Source organism: Sylvia atricapilla, chromosome 18, assembly GCF_009819655.1.
Source record: "Sylvia atricapilla isolate bSylAtr1 chromosome 18, bSylAtr1.pri, whole genome shotgun sequence".
Lineage (NCBI taxonomy): Eukaryota > Metazoa > Chordata > Aves > Passeriformes > Sylviidae > Sylvia > Sylvia atricapilla.
The window spans coordinates 10,515,477-10,539,751 of record NC_089157.1 but is presented as its reverse complement, the minus strand read 5'-3'; the positions used below and the strand labels follow the sequence as shown (position 1 = coordinate 10,539,751).

Genomic DNA, 24,275 nt, shown 5'->3' with positions numbered 1-24,275 from the left:
ATGCAAATAAATCACTTTTAGAATTTAAAATAACATTGATTTATTTTAACTCAGACACTGTTTTGGCTAAAAGATATGGCGGGTTTTTTTCCCCTTAAATGGCAGATTCATGGCATTCGGAATGAGCTGGATAAAGAAAGAGGAGCTGCTCAAAAGAAAATTCGCCACCTGGAGCAGGTTCTGAAGTAAGTGAATATGGAATCATTGTTGAATATTGAATAATTGTTGAGTCCCTGGTATTCTAATATATTTATTTATTAAATAGACTTATGCTTCATCTCATCTAACTGTCCTCCTATAGATTTTTTTCTGGTTTTAAGGCTGCACCTTCAGGGTTCTAATCAGCCAGAAAAAATGAAAAATCTAAACTAAGAGCCAACTCACCCAAATTTGTTGACTTTTAAGGGGTGGGAATAAAATAGAATTGAGGTTAATGATGTCAGCTGATCTTGCCCTCTCAAATAAATGGGCCTGGGTTCAGTTCAGAGTTTGTTCATGGGAGGCAAATAATCAAAACTAAAGACTTGTTGCTTTGGGCTCTTCTAGAAAACAGAATAAATTTGAAAGATGTATTTATTTAAAACGTATTTTAATTTAGTAGATGATGCCTCTGATTTTATACTGTGTGTTTAATATCCACAAATTACAAGTCTAATGCAGATTTTCCCTCTTTGATACAGCACTTCTTTGGGAGTTCTTGTTCTTCATGTGGATCTAGGGCTGGGAGAAGTGCTCTGTAGCAAACAGCTTTCATTAACTAACTTGGAACAGGTTTTTTTGCTGCCTTTGTCCATGAACAGCTAATCTGGATGCAAGTTTGATGTTTCCTGAACAAGGGAGTGGTTTATGTACAGCAGATGCACATAGGACAAGATCAGCTCTTGCTATGCTCCTTCCATTTTTGATTATGTAAAGTATTCTTTCCATGTGTTAATCCAGTTTAAAGTCAACGCTGTGGAAGTAATTTCTAGGGGAAACAGATGATTCTGAAACAAACCAGAAGTTATTTGCTAAAAGTATTCAGTTTAATATCACAGTGTACCTTATCTAGACTGGGAGAGGCAAGTAAAGATACTTTTATTCCATAAAAGTGACAGGGCTAAAGTCTGTACTTCTTTATTTCTATAATCTCTGAGGTATTTGGCATAAATAGAGCCTATCTTAAATCACTGCAGACATTAATAAAAAGTTCAGCTTTTAATCTTTAAATTCTTTACACTATTATTTATAATTTTGGGGCGGTTGAACTGTTATCAAGTGCACTTAATCTTTTAGTATTTTACCATCTGATTTGTTGATAATGAAGCTGCATTAGTTTTCTTCCACATCTTTGAAATGATGTGTCAGTTTGCACTTACTCCTGGTGATAAAACCAGTCTGACTTTGCTGCTCAGGGTTGATCCCACGTGGGTGCAGAGGAAACTCTCTCCAGGCAGGATCTGTGAGGTGCTGGGGATTTGGAACCTGAGCAGCTCTTGCAGGACGTCCTCAGTTATTTCAGATATTCCTTGGCTGTATTTAAGCTTAGCTGTAGCTTGGAGTTGGAGTAAGGATTGGAAAGACTCGAGTTTTAAGAGCCCAAAGTGCTGGTGATGCTCCAAGGGCCGTGAATTAAAACAATGTTGGCAGAGCTCAGTCCCAGCCTTGTGCTTCCTGGGGGTGAATCCTTTGGCCAAAACTGGGGATGGGTCAGCTCCTGGGATTGAAGAGCCCTGAGGCTCAAAATCATCTGCTGTTTCCCCCACAGCAAGTGATTAATACCTATTGCTGTATGGTTTTCAGAGTGTCTCTTTGTGCAGACTGCTTCTGCTCCTGTGAGTTCCCTCTAAATGAGAATATTCTTTGATATTGTGGAGTATTTTTCTCAGGGTCACTTCCATGTCCTATGGCACGTTGTTTCTCTTAGGCTTTTTTTTTTTTAATTTCATTTTCTGGATTCAGGGTGTTGAAAATAATGTAAATAATGTAAATAATAATTTCTAAGATTAAATCATATATACCTCTCCCAATTGAAATGGAAAATGTTTCATTCTGGAGATAGTGTAATAAAACTCTATATTACTCCTCTCTTGATTGCTTTACAGCAGGGTTTTGAGGTTAAATTTAAGATTAATAATGGAATTAGTAATGCTAATAAGTTATTGAATAGAATTAAAAGTTAGCTTTCAAGTGTGGTTTTGTCTGACTGGAGACAGAAGTTGGGAGATCCATGAGGATGGATTTAGGATCCTAAAAAGATGATATTTTCAGAAATGCAGTGCCCTAATCCAGCCCAGCTCATATTCTGCTGGCTGAGATTTCAGCTCTGGGTCTGGCCTCTGCATTTCTGCCCGGGGATGGAACAGACTCCCATGGCCAGGACAGAGGAACTGCCAGTCCTGCAGGGCTTTCTGCAGTTCAGGCCATTCATTTTGCACCAGTGTGTCTTGAAAATATTAACTTTTTTTCACGTATGTGCTTTTATATGATATACAAATAGGTAATAGATAAGGAGCAGTGATATTTATTGTCACAGTGATATTTATCCAGAAATGGATAGCTTCCTTATGGCTTTTTTTTTTTTCCATTGCAGCAAAAATTGATCTTGTTAGCAATCCCTTCCTCTTAATATGAATCCATAAGATCCAATATCTTCTGTAAAAATGCTTCGTTTTGCTGGATTTCTTTAACTACTTGCAGAATTAAGAAATTAAGTAACTCCAGGCTAAGGCAGACCCAGGAAATCTTTAGAAAACAACCTTGTCTGGCATGAGGTGGGTGAAAATGCAGTCCAGCCTCTTCAATAGGAGCGATGCCTTGTGGAATTGCAGCTGAGAACCCAGTGGGTGCATCAGTGATTTGACATAAACTACTTTCATCTGAGTGTACATTGATTCTGAAATGGCCACAGGATTATATCTTGAGTAGCTGCTGAGCTGCAGGCACATGGAAAGGGAAGTGGCAGGCATTTAAGGGGATTTTTGTTATTATTATCATTATTTTCCCAGTGCTGTGACAGCAAACCTGTGCTGCTGCTGGTTCAAACGTATCCACACCGATGCAAAATGAAAGGGATTTGAGACATTGTGTGGAATAGTAAAATCCACATTGCTGAAAGTATCTTTCACTTCAAAAACAATAAAAAAAAAATAGTATTGCCACTGTTTCAATACAGAATAGGGGTTTACATAGTTTACAGAAGGTTTTTTCCTTCTTCTGAAGTTCATGGTAGAAATATCTGTCAAAAGCAAACCTTTTGCAAAAGAGTTGCTCCAACACTCCTGACTCGTGGTGGTGACTTGTAGATACAAAATTTATATTTACTTCTGCAGTGCATGTCACAGGCAGTGCCTAATAGCAAAAGTCACTCTCAGAAGTGCTGCAAGGGCTGCTCTAGAATGTCCTTTAAGTGGCATTTCTATAAGAACAAAGTTTTCTTGAAAAGCTTCTCTGTAATTACTTGGGGGGAAAGGTTGTTTCTCTAATCCCTGTGGTTTGGTTGCAGAAAATGTGTCATGAGAGTGGGTTGCAAATAGGCTGAATCTCTGCTGTTCTTATCTCTCACAGTGAGGAGTGGGAAATAGAGGTATATAATTTGTCACAGTACAAACTGAGTAGAATGAAACAGAAAATAAATGAGAAAAAAAAAACTCTGTGCCCATTTGCTGCTGAAGAGATTGCATGGAAGAGAAAGAAAAGGTCTTGCTGACTTTATACAATATTGTTAAACAGCTCTCAGCATCATCTCGTGTCTTGTTCTGTGGAATTTGGATGTTTATTCATTCCATATATTTATTTTGCCTCTGCTTACATTTTGGTAGCAGATTGTTGGATACTATTAGTTTACTATGCGGAGTGTATATTTGCTGTAGGGAAATATTCCTCCTTTTATTGGAGATTTACAGCCACAACACCAGCTCAGTTTTGAGGTGGTTTGGGTTTGACACTTGCATTCCAGAGCCATGACAGAATCCCAGACTGGTTTGGGTTGGAAGGGACCTTCAAAGCCATCCCACCCCTGCCATGGCCAGGGACACCTTCCCCTGTCCCAGGGTGCTCCAAGCCCTGTCCAGCCTGGCCTGGGACACTTCCAGGGACAGAGAGAGCACCTTTGTGCCTGCATGGGCACATAAATCTTGAGATTGAGAGATTTTGGACTAAATCATAAACATCCTGAATAGTTTGAGGTTGTGATCGTGTGTGACCCTCGTGGGAAGTGCAAACCACATTGATTTCTCCAGGGTAAAGGTTGTGACAGTTCTCCTGCTGGAGATAAGGATGGGGTCTGATTTAATGCTTTTTGCTTTGCTTGCCTCATACACAAATAACATTTTCATGTGTTCCTGAAGTACAGATTTCCAGCATTCTTATTCTTCAGTTCTGTAGTGTGGGAAGGAAGCAAATTTTAAGAAGTTACATTAGGAGAAATGAAATGAAACGAAACTCCCCCTGTACAAGTGCAGATGCTGTAGTTAAACACTGCAGCATCAGGGAATGCCCACACATCTCCACTCTGGTGCTCCACAACCTTCTCCCTCTCACTCTTTGCCTTTTATTTTTTATTTTTTTCCCCAAGTCTGTCTATGGAGCCAGATCTCAGCACTTTGCAAGTGGGGATGATACAGAGCAAATGCTGAGCAGCTGCTTCATTCTGACTCACTTAATAAAATTATTTGTTTACATAAGGAACTACCAACACCTCTTTTTTTCCATGGCTTCTCTACCCCTTGTCTGAACTTGTTTAAAATTCTGGGGAAGAAAGAGGGGCTAAACTGCTAAACTTTCAAGAAACCAGTAAAGCCACTTCTGTCTATTAGCAGATTTTCCCAGTAGTTTTCCCAGTGGTTTTTAAAGCACACACAGACAGTTCTCACAGTATTTTGGGGTTTGGTTTAGGTGGCAAACCAAATCTTTCCAATCATGGCGTGGCGTGAAGGTGGTGGCTGCAAGTGTTCAGCAAAATGCAGAAATGAAAACGATTTTCCTCCCTTTTCTCATAAATACTTGTGTACATGCACATGGTTATTGCAGTTCATTGGAATTGGTGCCCTGGAGTTTCCTCAGTGCAGACTTAAAAAAGCTTTTCCCACTGCTTTTGGCTATTGCAGTGTGAGAGCAATGCTCTGTGCTTCCCCATGCTGGGCTGCTGTTTCTAGGGATTTTGTCAGGTGTTCAGTGGTATTCATTTATATTTTAAATTTCAGTTTTTGTGTGTAGCAGTTATTTCTGCTACAAAGTTTTGCCTCGGAGAAAATACCTGATAGAAATGTGTTTGCACTCGTATGTCCTAAATCAAGGTGGAAAAAATGCTCTTTAGGGAAGGAAATACTTCTTTATTGGTACCACTTATTCTTCTTGAAACCTCAGTCATTTCTTTATTCAAAAAGCTTCACTTGCCATCTCCTGGTGTGCTTTGTCAGTCATTTGGTTATTCTGGGTCATTCCTTACCTGTCATCGAGCCACATCCATGGAGCTGGAGCTATTCTCAGGCTTCTCCTGTGGTTTTAAAGTTGATTTTGATACCTGTGAAGCCTTCAGAGGGTGGCTTTGAGATCAGCCTTGCTAAAAGCAGAAGTTAAAATGAAATTAGCACTGTCCTGGAGCCTCAGGCTGTGGCAGGGAATGCCTGGGCGCAGCAACACCCAGGGGCAGTAAATTCCCATCCTCTCTTGTTTTGATTTCCACAAGGTCCCTGTCTGCTCTGGGCTCTGGTGCAGTGGGAGCTGGAGCTAGAGAATAAAACAGGTGTTTAATGAAAGGCCTTTAGGGTGCACCTTGGGCAGGACAGGGCTACAGCCAAGGGGGACCCAAAGTGGTCCCCAAATGGACAAAGGGTCCCCAGGGCTCAGCCTTGGCTCAGTTTGGCTCCATTTGCACCTTGGGGTTGAATTGTCCAAGGGCAGCTGCAGCTTGGGAGGTCCCATCCTTCTTGTTCCTCCCTGCAGCCACCCTTGGCTGTGCTTTGGGGCTGAAAGTTGTCCTTGGTGTCCATTGGGGAAAAGATTTGTTTTGTGTCCCTGCTGTGTGCAGAGAGCTGAGTGACACTGACTGTGAGCTCAGAGCTGCCCCTGGGCAGCACAGAGCCTCAAACACAGCAAAGAGAGAACCTGAGGCATCACCCTGAGTATTTTGTTAAGGTTTTGCTGTTCTGAGCCTGCCTGGCCTCCAACAGCCTGGGGTTTCCCAGTTCACCTGCACTGGTGAAATGGGGACAAGGCAAAAATGGGCAGAGGATGAGGTTGTCCTTTGCAGGATCTTTTCCTACAGCTGTAGCTGAGTAATGACTCATTTTTTATTGTATGGCTCTCTTTGATGCACAAAGAGAAGACTTGGGCTTGTTTGATCTGAAAAACTCTTCTTGCTTTATTCAGAAGTACCTAAAAACTTTAGCACAGGAAGTTTTAGGTAAGGGTCTTCTAGTCCTTAAGATTGCTTATATCTTGCAAAATTCCCATGGTGTTTATTTAATTTTTCTTCCCTCTGTAATACCACAAAAGGAACAGCATAAAAGAAATGAGGGACATAGATTTGAGAGAAATAAATGGTGAACAGTCTGCTGCTGACCCAATAAAGAGGGAAACAGATGAAGGCAAGGAAAAATAAACATGTGAAGAGACCTGGCAGAAGGAGCTAGAATAAATAGCAGTGGAAATAGTTTAATTTGTTTGCAATTTACATTTGCATAATTGTTAGATCCCAACATTTTGAAAAGAAATAAAACTTAGGCTTTTCAAAATATACAGAAGTTACATTTGGAGAAAAAAAAAGCTGTGATTTACAGTGGATCTCGAGAATTTGATTCTACCAAGCCCTTTGAGAACTTTCTATTTAAACAGCTGCTCCTTCAAATCCTCTTGTATGGGCTTCTTGGAGTGGTGTGCGTCAGAAATGCCACTGCACTCAGCAAAACACAGCAGCCTGAGAATCATCAATGCAATGATAAATAAATAAAGGGAGTGATAGCTTTAACCACAAGTTAAATTTTTCTTTCTTTTTTTCCTTTCTTGCTCCTCTAAGTCGAATCCAAATTCTGAGTAATTGCTTGTTGTTGTTGTTGGTATTTTCAGGGTAATTGCCTAAGTGTAGCTGTTTTCCTGCAGTTAATTCCATTTTTCCTTGAAAATGAAGTATTTGTGTGTGGAGAGAATTCTTGTCAGAATGGAAAAGCTATTACTATTTAAAGCCGGAAATAATTAAAGGAATATGAGCAGGCATTGTCTTTAATTCCAAGTGTTGCAATAAAAGAGTGTTGTTAAGAGTTTATACTCATGTTCATTGCGTTCATCATTATCTTTTATTAAAATGTTGAGGGTTGCCTCGTTACAGCAGTTGCAATATGATGAAAAAAGCCACGTCTGATTTAAAAACAGTGGTGATGTGATGTGGCTGAGGAGCTGAGATACAGTTTTGCCCTTTAAAACTGTGTGTGTTTTTTTGGTAGGGTGGATTTTGGTTTGATTTTTCGGTTGTTGTTTGTTTTATTATTATTTTTTTTTCTCCTTTAAGAATCGGTGGAAAACCAAGCAGCTGTTCCCCACTTGGTGCTGTGCTTGAGCATCTGAAACCTTTTAGAGCAAACCCAGTCAAAGTTTCCAGCATATTGTGAACATTCCCTAACCCTCACTCTAGGGGCCACAATGCGGAGCATGAACAGAGGGCTCAAAAATGTGGTAGCTTTGTTTAATAGTCTCACTTAAAAGCAAAAATAAAGTGTTCTATTAACTATTTACAGCCTTTCATTTTCTTTCCCCCCCCTGTTTCTCTGGAGACCTACTGGCAATAATGAAATATGTATTGAAAGGAAGGCCCTGATTGTACCAAAAAAAAAAATAAAGTAACTGTTGGTTTTTAATTTTTGGCTCTGGGACTCTTACGTCCCTCAAGATGGTTACAGAGATACCACAGGACGTCCTCTCAGTGATAACAGCTATGAAACTGGTTTGATATGGCAGCTTATGAAAGGAAAATTTCTGCCTTGTGAGGTGAAGAGCATTGCTGTATCATGCTGTAGCACTAAATTAATGGCTGTAAATTGCTCTTCTAATAATTAACGTAGTTAAGGATTATCATGGTAGCGTTGACTGAAGGAATATACAAATGATCAACGCTAATGGCAGAATTGTTCTCTTGTTACTCCAAACCTTCCCTCTCACGTCAGTGTGTTTTTCAGCTTTCTTATTTCTTTTCTTATTTCAAGATTATACAAGGCCCAAAACATTGATGAAATGAGAAAAGCTTTCAGTTGGCTAAAGAAAGTTGTACACAAGAGTGAATTCAATTACTGATTGTTAAAAAACAATGAATAATGAAATGTTTCAGGCTATCAGCTCCTTTGGGTCACTTAGAAACCATCTACAAAATAGTACAAGGAAAAACTTTGTTCCTTGTTGCTCGATGATTGCGATCGTTCTACTTTGATTACATTTGATAATTTCAATTTTGCTTTTGCTTTTTATGTACTTTGTACAACTTTCTTTGGCAACAATACAACCAACCTTCATGGAGGAGTTGGAGTTGATAATTCAAACATTTCTTCAAAGGAAAAGAAAATTGTGACAATCCATGTCCTTTTGGAAAGAAGAAACCGATTAGCCAAGTAGACTCTCATGGTTCCCCAGAATTAAATATCTTTATTATCTACTACAACATGAATATTACTACTCTGAGTCCTGAACGAACCAATTATTTTAACCATAAAAATAGTTACCTTTAAGTCAGCAGAATGACAGAATGAATTTTGAGATCTTGTACCTCCTTAACAGTCTTAATCCTGGCAGCTGATCCCCAGCATCTTTGGTTTGCCAACCACTGTTGGCTCTGTCACTCCTCACACACCCTGGGCTGTGCTTTGTTAGTGTTAAGTGATTCTCCTTGCCTGGCTCTGTCCTGTGCCTGGTGATTTCTCACATAGTTTGTCCTTGGATGGTTTGTTTTATTCGGCCCCCCAGCTCTCGGTGCCGCAGCGCTGTTCTCTGATCTCCATCTTTGCCTTCTCTGCTCCTCTTCTCTGGGTACATCATGAATCTCTTTGCTGTCTGTGCTGGCTTTCTGGGCCACCTTTTAATCACAGACTTGTCTCCCCTTTTCTAAGGCATTATCTACACCTGTCTCTCTAATTCTCCCTTCTGTGTTGTCCTTGCTGGGGTTTAGCTGTGGTCTCAGCATGGGAAAGCCGTGACTATTTAATCTCTGTTCTAATCCTCCTCCCTTGATAGCTGAGCCTCTGTGCTCTTTCATATATGTGGTGAATCTAAATCTCAGAGACAGTTTCTGCAGTCTGGAGCAAAATTACCAAGTTTTCCTTTCCAGCCACATTTACAACACTTGCCCAGCCTTTGAACCCACATCACATTCATCATTTGGCAGTTGCTGTTTTACTCTGTTTGCACAGCACCTAGCACAACAGTGCCCTGTCATTATTGTAATGAGAAATAGTTATAATAATTATTAGTGTGTTTAACCAATGTCTACTTAATTTGTGAGCCATTAATTCTGAATGTAATGCATTATTCTTATTTCGGTTTGATGCTGCGCACGTGGAGTATTATTTGCTCTGAATTCATTAATGGCTTTAAGGAGTGATTTAGTTTGTTAATATTATCTCGTGATTTATTTAAAACATAAGTATATATTTAAAACAATAATTGTATTGTAAATATCCTCCATTGTTGGAGCTTACTTGAAGGAATGCAGACCAGCTTTTTGATGTTAACATCTCAAATTATGCAAACTGTAAACAATTTATAAGTGGATTTGTGCTTTTTCTCATAAAGACAAGCTCATCTTATTATAATTGGGGAACACTTCATATTTATTTCTTGGCTTTATATTTTTGGTTTTAATTCTTTGAAATGATGAAACAAGTTAGAATGCTTTCTAACAACTCCGAAATATTAAAGTGCCCAGGGACAGGACAGGGATGATGTTTTGAAGGCAATAAATATTTCAGCTTCACATTTCAGTCTTTCTTCTTCGCTCCTTTGATCTGGCTTTGGTTTAGTTATCATTCTGCTTGAACGACTTCACACTGTCTCTCTTCCTCTCCACACCAAGAAGAAGAAGTGTTCTGCACACATTCCATGTGTTTGGGGCTGCCATGGTCAGAGAGCCCTGCTTGTTCCTCGTTGTTTGTGGGATTCCCAGCCCCTGCAGAGGGATGCTCCAGCCACAGCTGGGATGGGTGCAGTTGGGCCCAAAGATAGCACTGAGCTGTCACTGTGTGTTAAAGACAGAGCAGAAAAAGCAAGATTGATTTTTGTGTATTTCACGGATTTGGCATTAATACTGAAACATTGTTCTGTAACAATTAACCCATGAACCCCTTCTTTACAGTGGTATTTTAGGCCTGAATACATTATTTCTGTAGTGGAATATCTGCATGCTAGAAGTTAATTCAGAGGAGTGATGCAGGGAGTGGTTTTTTACTGGTTGTGGCACTAAAAAGGGGTAGCATGGATCTTCTTGTGTTTGGCCGTACATTTAATTAGTTCATTAAACAGCTGGAATTTTGTGGAGTCCTGGCAGTACCAGAGCATCTCCCTGTGAGGGGCTCTCTGGGATCAGGAGCAGGATCATGGCTCTGCTGAAATTTCCCCCTGTAAAGTCAAATGTATGTGTCTGTACACTGGATGGGTCCTCATATCTGTAGACACTGAAGACACTGAGGTGAAATTCCTGAATTTTGGTTTGTGTGGGAAATTTGGGTACGTTTTGATGCAGGTTGTGTTTTCACCTACGCCATTTGCTGTGTATTATGAAAGAAATTGTGCTCTCTTTTGGAAATGTGTTTATATAGGGGTTCTTCTTAAGTGTTGTTTGAGTCTAAAGGAATTACATAAATGGTGACAACTGATTTTGTTTCAGCGCATATTAGTGAGAGTCAATTTTTTTTCTTTTTAGTGCCATTAAATAAAAAAGGCAGGCTGTGTAGAAACAATAATATCCTTCTTCAACTGCCTTCCAGCAAGTGAATGGTTTTCATTTTGGTGGGGAGCAAAGCAATTTTCCCTCAGAACAGTGATGTTTAGGAAAGAGAGGAGGGAATGAGCAAAGACTTGTGTGAGTACAGCAAATCTGAACACACAGGGTTAGAGTATGTGTGATGTAGGAATGGCAGGACAGCCTGGCCTTTCCCAGCAGGATCTCAGCAGCATCCGTGGGGCTGCAGGCTCAGCCATGACTCTGCTTTTCCCATACCTCAGCCTGCTCTCAGTCACAGGATTTAATTTTAAGTAGCCCTGTGAGAAGCAAGGGAGTTGGACTCAGTATGGGTTCTGGGATTCGTGTTTATCTCCAGCCATAAACCCGGAGTCATAACAACCTGGGAGAGTCTCAGACAAGGGATGGAGCCTCTCCCTCTTGTGGAACCCATCAGAAGTTAAGTTTCAGAAGCTTACTCAGTGGCAAAACACGTCCTTATAGAAATTCCTTGCTCTGTTCTCCAGTAGAGTTGGGATTCAGTGGGCTGTGCCACCAGGAGGTTTTGAAAACCTGGAGAAGAATTTGCCTATTTGTGAATTAAAGCCTGGTATAATTTTAGAAGAAAACATGAGGAGAACAGTCTATTACTATTTTCCATGTCACTGAGATTCTCTCTGGACGACACACAAGGAGCTTGGGTGTGGGTTTGCTCCTGGGATATGAAACAATTTGTCCACAAGTGTTCAGTGTGTGCTGGCCCTTCATGTCTAGAGCGTTTTAATTTGTTGATGAGGCTGAGACCCAGCCAGGTGCATCTCCTGCTCCTTGTGCTGTTGGTGAGCCCTTGCTGTTGTTCAGGGAGTGGTGGGAGCCCTCCAGGAAGGTGTTGATTCATCCAACATTTGCAGGGACATCCCAAATTCAATTAACCTTTCCTGTTAATCTCTGAATTGCCCTGTGTCAGTGCAGTGCTGTAAAGTCTCACTGCATTTAGTTGTTACCTCTTGGAAGACATTTTACAGAGCAAGACAAATATTCATGCTTAATCATAAAGAGGAAGCACAGAAGATGTTTGTATCTCCCATTTATCAGTGCACTTCAGGGTGCTGATTTCTGAAATTGAAATTCTGGACTTCACAGTCAACTTTCTCTGAGATGGTTTGTGCCATGCAGAACTCCTAATTCCGTTGCCATGTCCTTTATACACTGAAACAAAAGGAATTTGCTGCTTTTTAAATTGGGGGCAAAGAGTAAATTCACCCTGTTTTTATATTCAGGCCGGCTGAGCTTTAGGGGATTTAAGTGATGTAATTGTATTGTATTGGGCCCCACAACTAGTCCAACTGAAAAAAATAATCTTCAAAGTGAATATTTTAGTGCTTCATGCAAGGCGCATTGCTCGCTGTCTTGGGAAAAAAAAAAGTGAAGCTTTTCTTATATTTGTGAACTGAGGGCCATTGTTGTACAGGTTTTCTAAGCTTCTGTGCAGATCTGAACTGCTCAAAAAAATAGAGAGCTCTGGCTCCCACATCCTTAAAAATGAAGTTTTTTTCCTGCTTATAATGAGATGTTGCATTTATTCATGGGATTAAGCCCTTAAAAGAAAGGAAGGTGCATAAAACCACATTCCTAGAAGTTTACATCATAATATTTCCAAATAAAAATACCTTCCTGAGGAAGAGGATGCATAAATTTGGAGCCTCACTGAGAGCACAAGGACTGTTGCCTTGTCCTTTTTTGTTTAGATTTGTTGTATGTCCATTTGACTGCACCAAACCTGTTGTCCCAGTGTCTGGTCACACTTGGCAGTGTGGATGTGTTTGAATAAGCTTAGATTTTTGGTTTTGCTTCCAGTGTGGAGTGGAATTCTTAGGTGTGTTTTGCTGGGAGAGAGATTTGTTATCCAGGGCCCATAGCTGAATTATGGATCTTTGGGAGGAGAAGTGGATGTTTTCCCCTCTCCATGGTCTCTCCAAGGTAACAAACGTGGGCAGAGCTCTCACACATTCTTCTTTCTGAGGCAGATTTTCTTGTGGGAGAGGGGAGTGATTGTGCTTAATGTAATCCAGTGTCAAACAGCTGTAAAATTAAAAATATCTGTATTCAATAGCTCCCTGGAATGTGGGATTTGGGGGATAACTGAGCCAAACAACAGGAGCAGATGGATAACTGACCCTCAGACAGTTTGATGCTCTGGAGGTGTCATTGGTGTGCCCATTCTGAGGAATGGTGGAGGAGTTTTGTACTTGGAATTTGGATCTTTTGGATCCTCTGCAGGGTGAATTGAAATCCTAAATTGTATTTTGCCATTTGAGTTTAGATGGGGAAAGAAATGTTGATTTTGGTAGTGCTGGGTTTTTTTTCCAGTGTAATTTTTATTGTCTCATGGATGAGTGGGGAATGTGGTGCCTTAGATGAACACAGATGTGCTTCCCCCTCCAAGGAAATAAAGTGTGTATGGAGGGTAATGGATGCTCTCTGGCAAATTTGAAGATAATTTGCACAGGTCTCCTAAGAATACAAAACCAAAATCCCAAAACAATCATCACCAAAACTGTGATAGAGGATTTTGTTCCATTTTTCTCCAGTTTCTGCTGGGGAAGAAAGGTATTTTCCATTTTATGTAAGGAGAGGAGCAGTCTCCACCTTCTCAATTATTCCGTCAACTGTGAGTGAGGCACCAAAATAATTTTTTTTTTTTTTTTTAAATATGCATCATGAAAAAAATCCTCTAGAAGTAAACAGCAATGTACTGACTCAGGGCTTGTGGCATTTCTTTGATCTCTTTGCTAATGGAATTACCCTGCTCTCCTGCACTGCAAACAGCCTCTTTGTGAAGATGCAGGATTATGTTCTTTGTCCTATTGTCAAAGTCTGGTCTGCAAACCACAGAAGAGGATGTGAATACTGTAACTTTGGGCTTGGCAGCTTCCTGACCTTTCTGAAAGACTCGCTCAGTGCTGCAGCAGCTCCTCCAGGGCTGGCAAGGTGACAGACGAGATGAATTGGCTGGGCTTTTCCGTCTCCTATGTGTCAGATTCTTTGTTTTATATGGAAATAATTTCTGTCAAAATGGGAAATTTATCGTTGAGCTACTTCCTCTGCCTGGAAAATGAAAATGTCAGCCCTAGGTCTGTTTGAATGTGTCTTCTGTTACAAGCCATGGGTGGAGCCAGCTTTGTCCCTCGATGCCACCATCGTGTTCTCCAGTGTTTGAACACAAAGTCAGGCAGCTCTGCTGACCTGTGACAAAAAGTAAATAACAAAACCGGTGTCAAGTTAATAAAAGTTTGTAATGTTTGAGGACTCACATCCAAATTTCTGAAATATTTATAAGTTACCTGAATTTTTGTCTGTGTTGTGTCAATATGATGAACGTCTCTATCTTTTCGTGTGTATCTTTTCATATATGTGAATGTACATAAAATATTACAGAAACACGACTATTGATCTAGCATCCAGTCTGAAGAAACCTCGCCTGATTCCTATAGATGTATCAGGTTTAATATGTCAAACAGTGTAGGCTGTTGATATGAAATATCTTTGCACAGAGGTTTAACATCTGTCATTACTGTAAAGGCTGAATAGACATCACAGCATTATGGCTTTCTAATAGATTAAGAAAGAACCGTGTGTCACGCATTACTCTGCTTTGCATTTTGATTTATGACAAGCAGGGAATAATCCTGCACCTTGTCTGAGCAAAGATGGCACTGGGATAATTTTCTTGTTTGGTTTGTTTGGGTTTTTTTAAATCCGGAAAGGCAATCATGCTAAAAAGAGTTTGTTGAAGTCATGGGGGAGTATTAAATCTAATTTAATGAAATCTAATTTTGTTATTATTTACTTATTGTTACTATTATTGAGTTCTGTTAATTAGATGAGATTAACGAAGGGGGTTCTACGGTGGGCAGAGAGCCATTGAAGCGAGGAGAGCCTTTGAAGGTGGAGGTTTTGTTGTGAGCTGTGGACGCCGTGTTTGGGCGTGTGAAATTCAATCGGAGAAAGCGAAAATAACTCCGGCCCTTCCATCGCCTTCTTCAAAGCCCTGCCAAGGGAAGTTGGGCAGAAGCTGGGACAGGAAATTGAAATCTGAATACTATTTTAAACTGATCGGGTTAAAGGCCTCTCTTTTACACCAGCGCACTTGTTCTTTTATTTGATACTTGAACTCTGAAAATTTTCTGTGACTTTCTAGGGAGAAGGAGGAGCAGCTGAGGCGGGTGACGGAGGTACAGAGGCTGCAGGCCCAGCAGGCAGGCGCTGCCCTGGAGGAGTTTAAGCGGCAGGTGGAGCTGAACTCAGAGAAAGACTCTGCTGAAATGAAACAGCGGGTGAGGAGGTCACAATGCCAGCCTTTCTGAAACTCTGGCGCAGTGGGATAGCGGATTCTGATCTTATAATGCCAGAAACATGCTCCACTTGAGAGTGCTACATCAAAATCTTTCACAATGTAGTGTCTTTGCAGCGAGTCAGAAAGGGATGGTGGCGGGTGTTTCATCTTTCTGACAAAGCCAGAATTGTCATTGTTACAAAGATATCTGCAGTTATGATACTGATTAGGGATTTTTCAGGAGTGAGAGTATAAAGTGTTAGTTTATACACCCTATGGAACAACGCTTGTCATTTCCCACTTAAATGTGTCTCTTCCTACTCTTTTCCCAGCGACTCTGTCTTCCATTAATGAGCTCCTGTAATCAGTTTGAGCCCAAACAGGGGCAGAGCCATTGTGACTGCTGGCAGTCATGTGCAGAGGATGGAAAAATCCACTTTTCTGTCCCTGAAAATCGAGGATTTTAGTGGCTTACATTTCTTATGGAGCAAACAGTAGTTAAACCGTTCTCCTGGGAGTTTATAAGAGCAGCCCAAGGAGTGAAATGAGGAACAAGCAATGGGTGATCAAAAGAGGGGGAGAGAAGGGATATTTCCCTAACTCCTCGTGTGATTGAGATCTCCAGGCAGAACTCCATCTTGTAGTTCTGGATTACAGGTTCCAGCCTCACCTGCCTTGACCAAAGCTGGCTGCTGACAGGAGGATGCTCAGGCTGGGACTGGAATGGGTGGCTGAGAGTGCTGCCTTAGGACTGAGGAAATTCCCTCTTTGTTGTTCTCAAAGGTTTTGAAAAATCTTCACTGCTGATATTTTTAAGACCCACACAGACAGCGAATAATAGGATTGGGAAATTAGAAAAAAGAAAAAGCAAGAACAAACTTATGAAAGCAAGATGTGTTCAGCAAACCAGACCCACGAGGGCAATACAACAAATCTTACAATTTTAATCTGACATTTTCTGTACTGTGTGATCCTCCTGCAATTTCTTCATGATGACTTAAAATAATATCTTAGTTCTGTTCCAAAGGGAATGTTGTCTAATTCTGGAAAGGCTAATAATAGTTTTATTCACTTTAAAAGCCTTCAGCAAAACAAATGAATCCAAAACATAAGGAAGTGCAAAAGAATTTGGAATACACAGTCAACTGTCATGACAGTACATTTCTTTCAGAATATTGCTGGATTCTGGGAAATTTTGAAAATCGGTTTTGCTGTACTCCATGAATCAGCCAGAGGTTTGCTCTTTCCCTCTTTGGGGGCTAAAATTGAGAAATATTAAATGATATTGTACAGTTGAGTGGTTTTCTATTTTACAGGAGCCAAGGCCCAAGGAAATGCATCAAAGGAACACTGCTGAAGCTCTCTCTTTGTGGCTTTGGCCTTTCTTATTCCTGTGCATCCACATACTCATAGATAAATCCCCAGTACATTGAATGCACTGGAAATTTCTGTGTTTTGTGCTGAGGTGGGATGCATTACTTACAAAACAACTGCAGTAGCCATGGCAACGTTGTCCTTTTATCTTCATTAGGAATACTGGGCTTTAAACCTGTTTTTGGTGTGAGATAAAGTTAATTATGGAGATGAGTAGGATGGGGTCATTTTCAGTTGTTGCAGTCGAGATTTGATTCTTTAGTTTGGCTCTATGATAGTATCATTTATTTTGCCATCTGCTTCCTATTTTGTCAAGCTTGTGATTATTAGGAGTCACCTGATGCCCACTGGTGGGTGAGTGGCACGTTTAACTGCAGGATCTGCATTTTTCCAGTAGTAACTAAAAAAAAAAGAGAAATAAAAAAGCGACTATGTCCTGGTACTGTGGATTGGGGCTTCCTGGGTTTGGCAAATAATGATCAAGAGCCTTTGTTGCAGTTGTTGGAAATAGATGAATGTGACCTAATGAACAAACTGCAGAAGGCAGTAGATTTAAAGCATCTTTGCATATGTTTTTAGTATTTCGCTTTTTAGAACATTTTCATTCTCTTAAAAAAAGAACTCCTTTAGTGCAGTAACGAGATCTGTTATTTTTCTGGGTTTTATTGACCTGAGTAAAATATGGCCACGGACATTTAACTTGAGTAAGTTTAGAGCTGGAAGAAAATTATTCATAAAATGTTGATTGCAATCCCTTTTCTTAATGGCAGATAGTAGCAGTGAGCTGCTTCCTCACTGCTCTCTTTTTCCACTTTCTATTTGGCCAACGGCTCTTACTCCAGTCCCTTCCTTTCCTGCTGGAATACTCTGCAATAAAATGCTTTTTCCCACTCCTAGTGTTGCCTTTTCTCCCCTTTCCTGGCTGGGGAGTGATGTCCAGGCCAATTGGCACAGACATCTGTTGAACACTGAGCACTCCCTTAGGCCAAGCAGGATTTTGGCTTGTGGTTCAGAAATTCATGGATTTCTTCTTTTTGTTGAGCAGATGGGCTTGTGGTCCTTCAAACCCCTCCATCTCTTTTCTCTTTTTCGGGGCACAGTTTATTCACTGCTTATGTTAGGATCTAGATCTGAAAGTCATCGATGAGTGTGCACTGCAGCAGAGTTACATATATATTTATATATATTCCCTTGGAAACATGCCTGATGTACAGCTAACAGTTGTGCTTTTGATACAAAAGCCTTTGTTAATTGAGTTGTGAAATTGCTTCCTTGATGCTGCGTGCTGGAATCTGTGGGACTCATTATTCACAGGCGATGACTATCTTCAGAGGACTTAACTTGCAGCCAAATAATTCTCTTTTAAGTTATTTAAAGTTATTTTCTGATTTAATGTAAACTTGCTTTAAATGTGTAGTTTATGCTCTGACTCACACATGATTTCCCTTGAATTTCCACAGGCAGTGTATTTTTAAGTGAAATATATTTGAGTCTTAAATATGTCTAGGGAAAATATTCGCTTAATTTCGGTGGGATATTCAGCACTGCTGAGTGGAAAACTGAGCCAATCCTTTGTAATTAGGGAGTGGCATAACAGTGATCACTATGTCCTTGAGTAACTAATAATCCTGTAGAGACTGAATATTCGTTTTCACCACATACTAATGGTGTTGTTATCATTCCCAACAAGTGATATTCTCCTCTTTGATGGTTTACAAACAACTGTAGAAATGTCAGAACATTTCAAGCTATGCCTGTAAAAAAGAAAAAAAAATAAATTAAATATTCCCTTTCTTTTCCCATGTAGATAGCAGAGGTTGAAGCAGATCTAAGGAAATCAAAATTGCTCCGGGAAAAGCAAGCCCAAGAATTCTCCTGGCGATTGGATGAGATCAAGAAAAAATATGAAGAACAGGTCAGTTGCTTTAGTCCTCCAGGTGGAGGGGAGAAAACACCCCTTCCTGCAGCTGTAGGTCACTGTGTGCTGCTGTCCTTCCTATAAAAACACAATTTATAGATATGCAGAGTTTTGTGATGGGAATGGAGAGGAGACAACCTACACAGAAAATACTTTTTTGTTTCCTTTTCACAATCCTTTGTACCTCCGACTCTTTCAAATTGCTTCCCAGGCTTACAGGTGGCAACACCTATTTTCATAATCACCAGATTAAATTATTTAACGCATTATCTGTTTCTCTTCTTGTCAAGAAACAGCGGTTTGTTCTTTTAATCATTTTTGACACGGGGAGTGTTCAGTACGAATGCTTGTTTTGGCCCACTGATCCTGATTTTCTTCTTTGCAATGTAATTTCAGGGTTGGGAAATACTCAGGAAACATTTGGGTGGAGACAAGAAAGTTTTGTTCAGTAGTGCTGTGAAGTGTAAAGGGGGAGAAAAAGCAGAAGTAGAGAAATTATTGTGTGATACAGACTTGGGAGCTCAGGAGCTGCACCACCAGACCCTGGTGTGGGCTGGGACTTGGTCACAAACTAAAGTGGCCTTTGTTGGTGACACCTGCTGATGGGTTGAAACGGGGTTTTTAGCCCTTTGTAGGGATGAGGTGGTTAATCCATAAAAGTTCTCTCTTATCACTGTTCTTGTGTGGCTCTAAGCTTGCATTTCCAGCAGGGAAATGTGGTTTCATTTCTGTTTATCTTCTGTGCTGTGAGAGGATGAAACGCTGCGGTTGGCTTTGGTGCCAGGCCTGCTCTGGCCCTTCTGGAAAGGCCTTTTTCAGGGAATTAAGGAACAAGATCACTTTGGTAGGTGTTGAGAGACCCCTGCTCTGTGCTGGGGGGGAACAATGGTGTGTTTTGTGTGTGGCTCTTGGAATAGAAGGGAGTTTGTTGGGTCAGATCAAAGCATTTTCCCTGTCCTCGCTCAGAACTGTCAACGTCACCACTTGTGCTGCCACCTGACAGAGGTGACAGACTGGCCTCTGGCAGGGTGAGGGACATCTCACAGGTGTTCAGCTTAACTGAGGGATGTTATTTATGATGATTCCTGCGTTTAGTGATTCAGAAATAGCCAGAGATATTGAGGATTTGTGCAGGAAAGGTGAGACAGTTTGGTGTGTCAGGGGCACGCTGAAAGGAGAGCAATGGGAATGTCAGGGTCAGTTGGACATCTTCCTTTCACTGGAATTTTTTATTTAATCATATTTTCACATCATTTTAGTGATATGGTTAGCTCACTTCTTTCTTCACAGTTCTCATAATTTGAAGTGCATCTTAAAAGTCCAAAGTAAGCATTTATTCAAAGATTTTGTTCCTGTTTTCCCAGCCCAGATTTTAATCTGTAAAGATAAATGCTAACCCACAGTGTATCAGGAGTTACAACATTCCTGTTCCTACCTACAAATGGTAATTTTCTTTTACTATCCATGGTAACATCCGCCAAGCCATAGATAAAATTTTCTGCCAGTACTCAGCTGACTTTGCACATTAAAAACAAATGATAATGTCTCGTATTGTCATGGTTTAGTTTTACATGTCTTTTTATATCCAGACCTTCTGAAGGCTGTGTCAAAAAAACCCACAAAGCAAGAAATTAATATGAGAATTAAAAAATTTTTTGGTGAATCTATTCTGTAACAACATTGATACTGTGGTAAACATCAGTGAAAACGTTTTTCACTGAGATGTTTACTGCTTGCCATTTATTTTATTTAGGCTAGCTTTTTTAACTGTAAGAAAGAACAGCTAAGCTTTATAAGACATCAGTGGAACCCAAGGGTTTCAGCCCTAAACAGCTGAACAATGAGAGCCTCAGAAGAAATTTCAGTGGAATCCTGTTTATGCCCTTTTAAAAAATTTATTTCTCTTTGTACTTCATCTGGAATGTTCTTTGAGAAGTGGGTGAGCTTGAAGAATAGTGCCCCTTCCTGCAGATTGCAGGAGGTTATCACTGGGAGCGGGGTTCTTTTGGAAGGCACAAAGCCCCTCCAGCCCCACCACGGAGCAGGATGAGCTCAGTTCTTCCACTCCTAAAAATTTCCTTTCAGTCCTTCCAATTTCTGTTTCTCTGCACTGCTCTCTATTTATGCCTCAGAACTTCTAAGCCGTTTTTAAAGCAGACTTTTCCTTGCCTTGTTTTACTGCATATTTCTTTGGTTGTTACTTGGCGAGGAACAGACTGATTTAAAGTGTTTAAATAGAGCACTGAATTTGAAGAAGGGGGTACATTTTGACAGGACTCCAGAAGACTTCCAGTTGGAAATAAACACCCAACCAAAAACCTGGATATTTTAGCTACCTGAGAAATGTAGTGATTGCTTCGAGGTGTTCTGCCTCGAGTGTCTGAATCTAATTGTCAAATGAAATTTAGACATAAAAAGGGAAGGGAAATTGCCCTACAGATTTGTTTTTTGTTGGTGGTCATGGCGAGTGGCACAATTCAGTTGCCCATAATTTTAATCAGATTGGTAATAAAGAACCAAATGAACTGATATGTTATCCAGTTCTCCAATCTGAGAGACATTTGGAAGTGTAGGCACTTGGAGCAGTGGTTCCACTTCTTGCTTGATCTGAATGGTTGGTGTCACAGGACTCTGCCTGAATACTGATTTCAGAACAATCATTGGTGTGAACATGGACTGTTCCTTGTGGGGCTGAAAGATTGCTCTGCCTCCAGATAAGACATACTGATACATTGATATTTGTCTGATATTTATTACAACAAATAACATTATACCTGGTTTATTTATCTTTGCTTTTTGCTTCAAAAATAATTTGGAAAAAAACACTGCAATTAATATTTTTTTTAGCTTTTCAAATGCACTCAAATCCATTGATAAAGCAAAAAGGAACTTTTGGATCTTGCAGGATTTGGTTTCAGCTGTCACATGTCCCTCCTGGTTCCAGCTTCATCTGATTCGGTGTCACTCGCTTTTGAAGTATCCACTGAGAACACTCTCAGAGAGAAACTGGTGGCTTTTTTTTTTTTTTTTCTTTAAATATACTTTAGCTCAACTTTGTTCTACTTGCAGCTGTTAGATTTGAAGGTATATTTTGAAGAAAAAAAAAAAAATAACTCCAGCAGCACCAGAGTTCCTATCTGCTGGGAGCAGCTGCTTTCGGCACTTCAAAGCCAGTGGACAGCACAGTGAAGGCCTCAGCCTTTCCTGCCTTTGAAATGGTTGCAGTGTCTGTAGTTGGGCTTTATGGCACTGTCAGCACAGGAAGAAAGGTTGTTTGGTTTTTTGCACCCCCTCCCTTTTTTCTTTTTTTTTTTTTTTTTTTTTTTTTTTTCATTTTTCCCCCCTACTTTCTTATTACATCCTCAATTTAGTTCGAAATACCTGGGGAGTGTTTCTGATGAGTTCATCTTCTGTGAGCCCAGATGTTTACAAAAGCACGTGCCCAGGCTTTTCAGTAATGGGTTTTAGTTAAATTTGACAGAAAAGTTAAGGAATTTGCTGGGTTTTTTACGATATCTTTGTCAGCTGAGCACTTTCTGAGAGCACCTCTCTCGTGGGGCGTGGTGGTACCGTGGCAGAGATGGGACAGGGACATTCCCCAGCACACTCAAGTACATGCCCACCTTTGTTTCAAGCAGATTTTCATAAATTGTCAAGAATGGAACATTTTCAGTGAACTTCATGTGATCCCAATGCTTAAATGACATTAGCTTGTCCTTTAAAAACCACCCAAACCATTAATTATCCCTGTGATCACTGTTACACCCATTTTTTGCTGTAAACAGTTGTTGAAGTGACTGAGTGAATGTGAAATAAATGAGATGCAAGATTAGTAAGAGAGCCAAAGCCTAGGAAATTTTATTTTCCAGCAGGGAGAGAGCACACAATGAAACAGTTGATGAGTTATTATGATAGCAGGATGGGGTTACGTGATGAGTTATGACCATACTCTCTGAGATTAGATGCCAGCCTAAATATATAAATAATCCTTTTGGTTTGGTTCATCTTCAATTGTGTTTATTCCCTTTAAAAATAATTATTCATGCTTCCATAGGAAAGTGGAAAGTTGTTACATGATAGCTGAAGAATCTCCCTGTATCTCAGGAAATCCTTTCTTGTGACATTTATTGTTGGGTTCTGACTTCTGTAAAAGTTATGAAATGAGAGTTGTCATCTTGTCTTATGTGTCCAAATAGGGAGGAAAGAGACACCTTCAGAAATATTTTCCTGGGTATTTAATGAAATCACTTTGAAATCATGCTAAGGACAAGTCAGTAGACAATGCCTTCAAGTTGGGAGCAACACAGAGGTGTGGCGGAGTTTAAATATGCCTTTTAAAATAAAGGAAGTGAGTAAAGAAGTGCAAAATAGCTGGTTAAAAGTGAAAAAAAGCATGTTTGTCGTGTTACCTGCCAGCAGCAAGGACAATATCTGAGGTGCTGCTGGGACACGGTTCTTGTTTGAGCAGAGGAAAGTGTTATTGAGAGGAGAGGAAGAATACTCTTCTTGTCTTTTATTACTTTCTAGTGAGGTTAATTTAAAGAAAAGAGTGAGGTTCTCTTAGGCAAAACATTAATTTAGCAATTAACACTAACAGAGATAACAAGCTCAACCTCCAGCTCTCTTTGTCCCCGTGTCCTTGCCGTGTTAAGAGTTCCTGCCACTGCACTTCCATCCTGGCCTTCCTCCTGGCCTCCTTCTTCATTTTCTGTTTTTCTGGCTTCTCTTTTAGGGGTCTGTTACCCACCCAAGTGAAGGAAACAGTTGCAAAGCCCTGTTTGAAATTGGGACAGGCCAATGTCCCGAGCATTTCTTAGCTGTGCATTAACCTGGCCATTTATTTTCAGAGATCCACAATCCATTTTTTAGTATGCTGGTTTAGTTATGAGGAGAGAGTCTTTGTGAAAAGCTTTGTTCCTCTCCTCTTTGTCTGCACTCTAAGATAATTGAAATACAGTCTGTTCTTGCAAGGAGGCCAAATGAGCACGTTAGTAGAAGCTCTAAATTTTTCATGTCATCGGCAACAAGCTGCATAAATTTCATTTAATAAATTAATCTAGGATGCATAAACGTTTCCTTTGAACCATCCTAAGACACAGATGAATACCATTTGTGCAGAATATCTGAGGAATAGTTTCTTCAATCAACATCAACTTTTTGCTTTATAGCTAAAACTCACAAACGGGAAAAGGAGACGAATTTAACCTCCAAGTGAAGAGCGAGTGGAAATCTTCTCATGGTGCCATTGCTGTTTACAGAATTGTTAACCAGACAGATGGGTATTTGCACGGTCTCCTTCAGGCATCTGACTCGTGTGTGATTCAGAGTTAAAAGCTTGAGCTCCCTGTGTAGTCAAAGAATCCACTTTGAGGGGAGGAGGGAGAGGGAGGCGATTCCAGAAACACAAACGGGTGCCTGCGGTAAACAGCGAGCCAGGCGAGCGCCTGGGAAGGCAGTTCTGTCTTCAAAGGAGGTCCTTGGATAAACTGAATCCCTAAACAAAGACTATGTGCAGCAAATTCTGCACCAGAGCCTGCTGCAGACAGGCGTTTGCAGTGATTCAAGGTCTTTTAGTTGGAAAGGAATATTTCTCCTTGCGGTCTGCGATGGGTTTGGGGGTGTGGGTGGGCTGGGGAGGGACCTCCTGACGTTCATCGTGGCACCAAGTTGGATTTAATCACAGGGATGCAACTCCATTTCAGTATGTTGTTTCAAAAAGGCTGGAGAGGGATTTTTCACAAGGGCATGTA

General features: G+C 40.4%; 1 protein-coding gene across 1 annotated transcript in view; it reads left to right on the top strand.

Moving 5' to 3' along the window:
• Positions 1–24,275, top strand: part of CEP112 (centrosomal protein 112) — a 155,739-nt gene that overhangs the window by 40,594 nt on the left and 90,870 nt on the right. Inside the window, exons 16-18 of the mRNA XM_066332363.1 lie at positions 106–185; positions 15,099–15,234; positions 18,415–18,522. Of these exons, the coding sequence (XP_066188460.1) occupies positions 106–185; positions 15,099–15,234; positions 18,415–18,522 (324 nt within the window). The remainder of the gene's footprint in view (positions 1–105; positions 186–15,098; positions 15,235–18,414; positions 18,523–24,275) is intronic.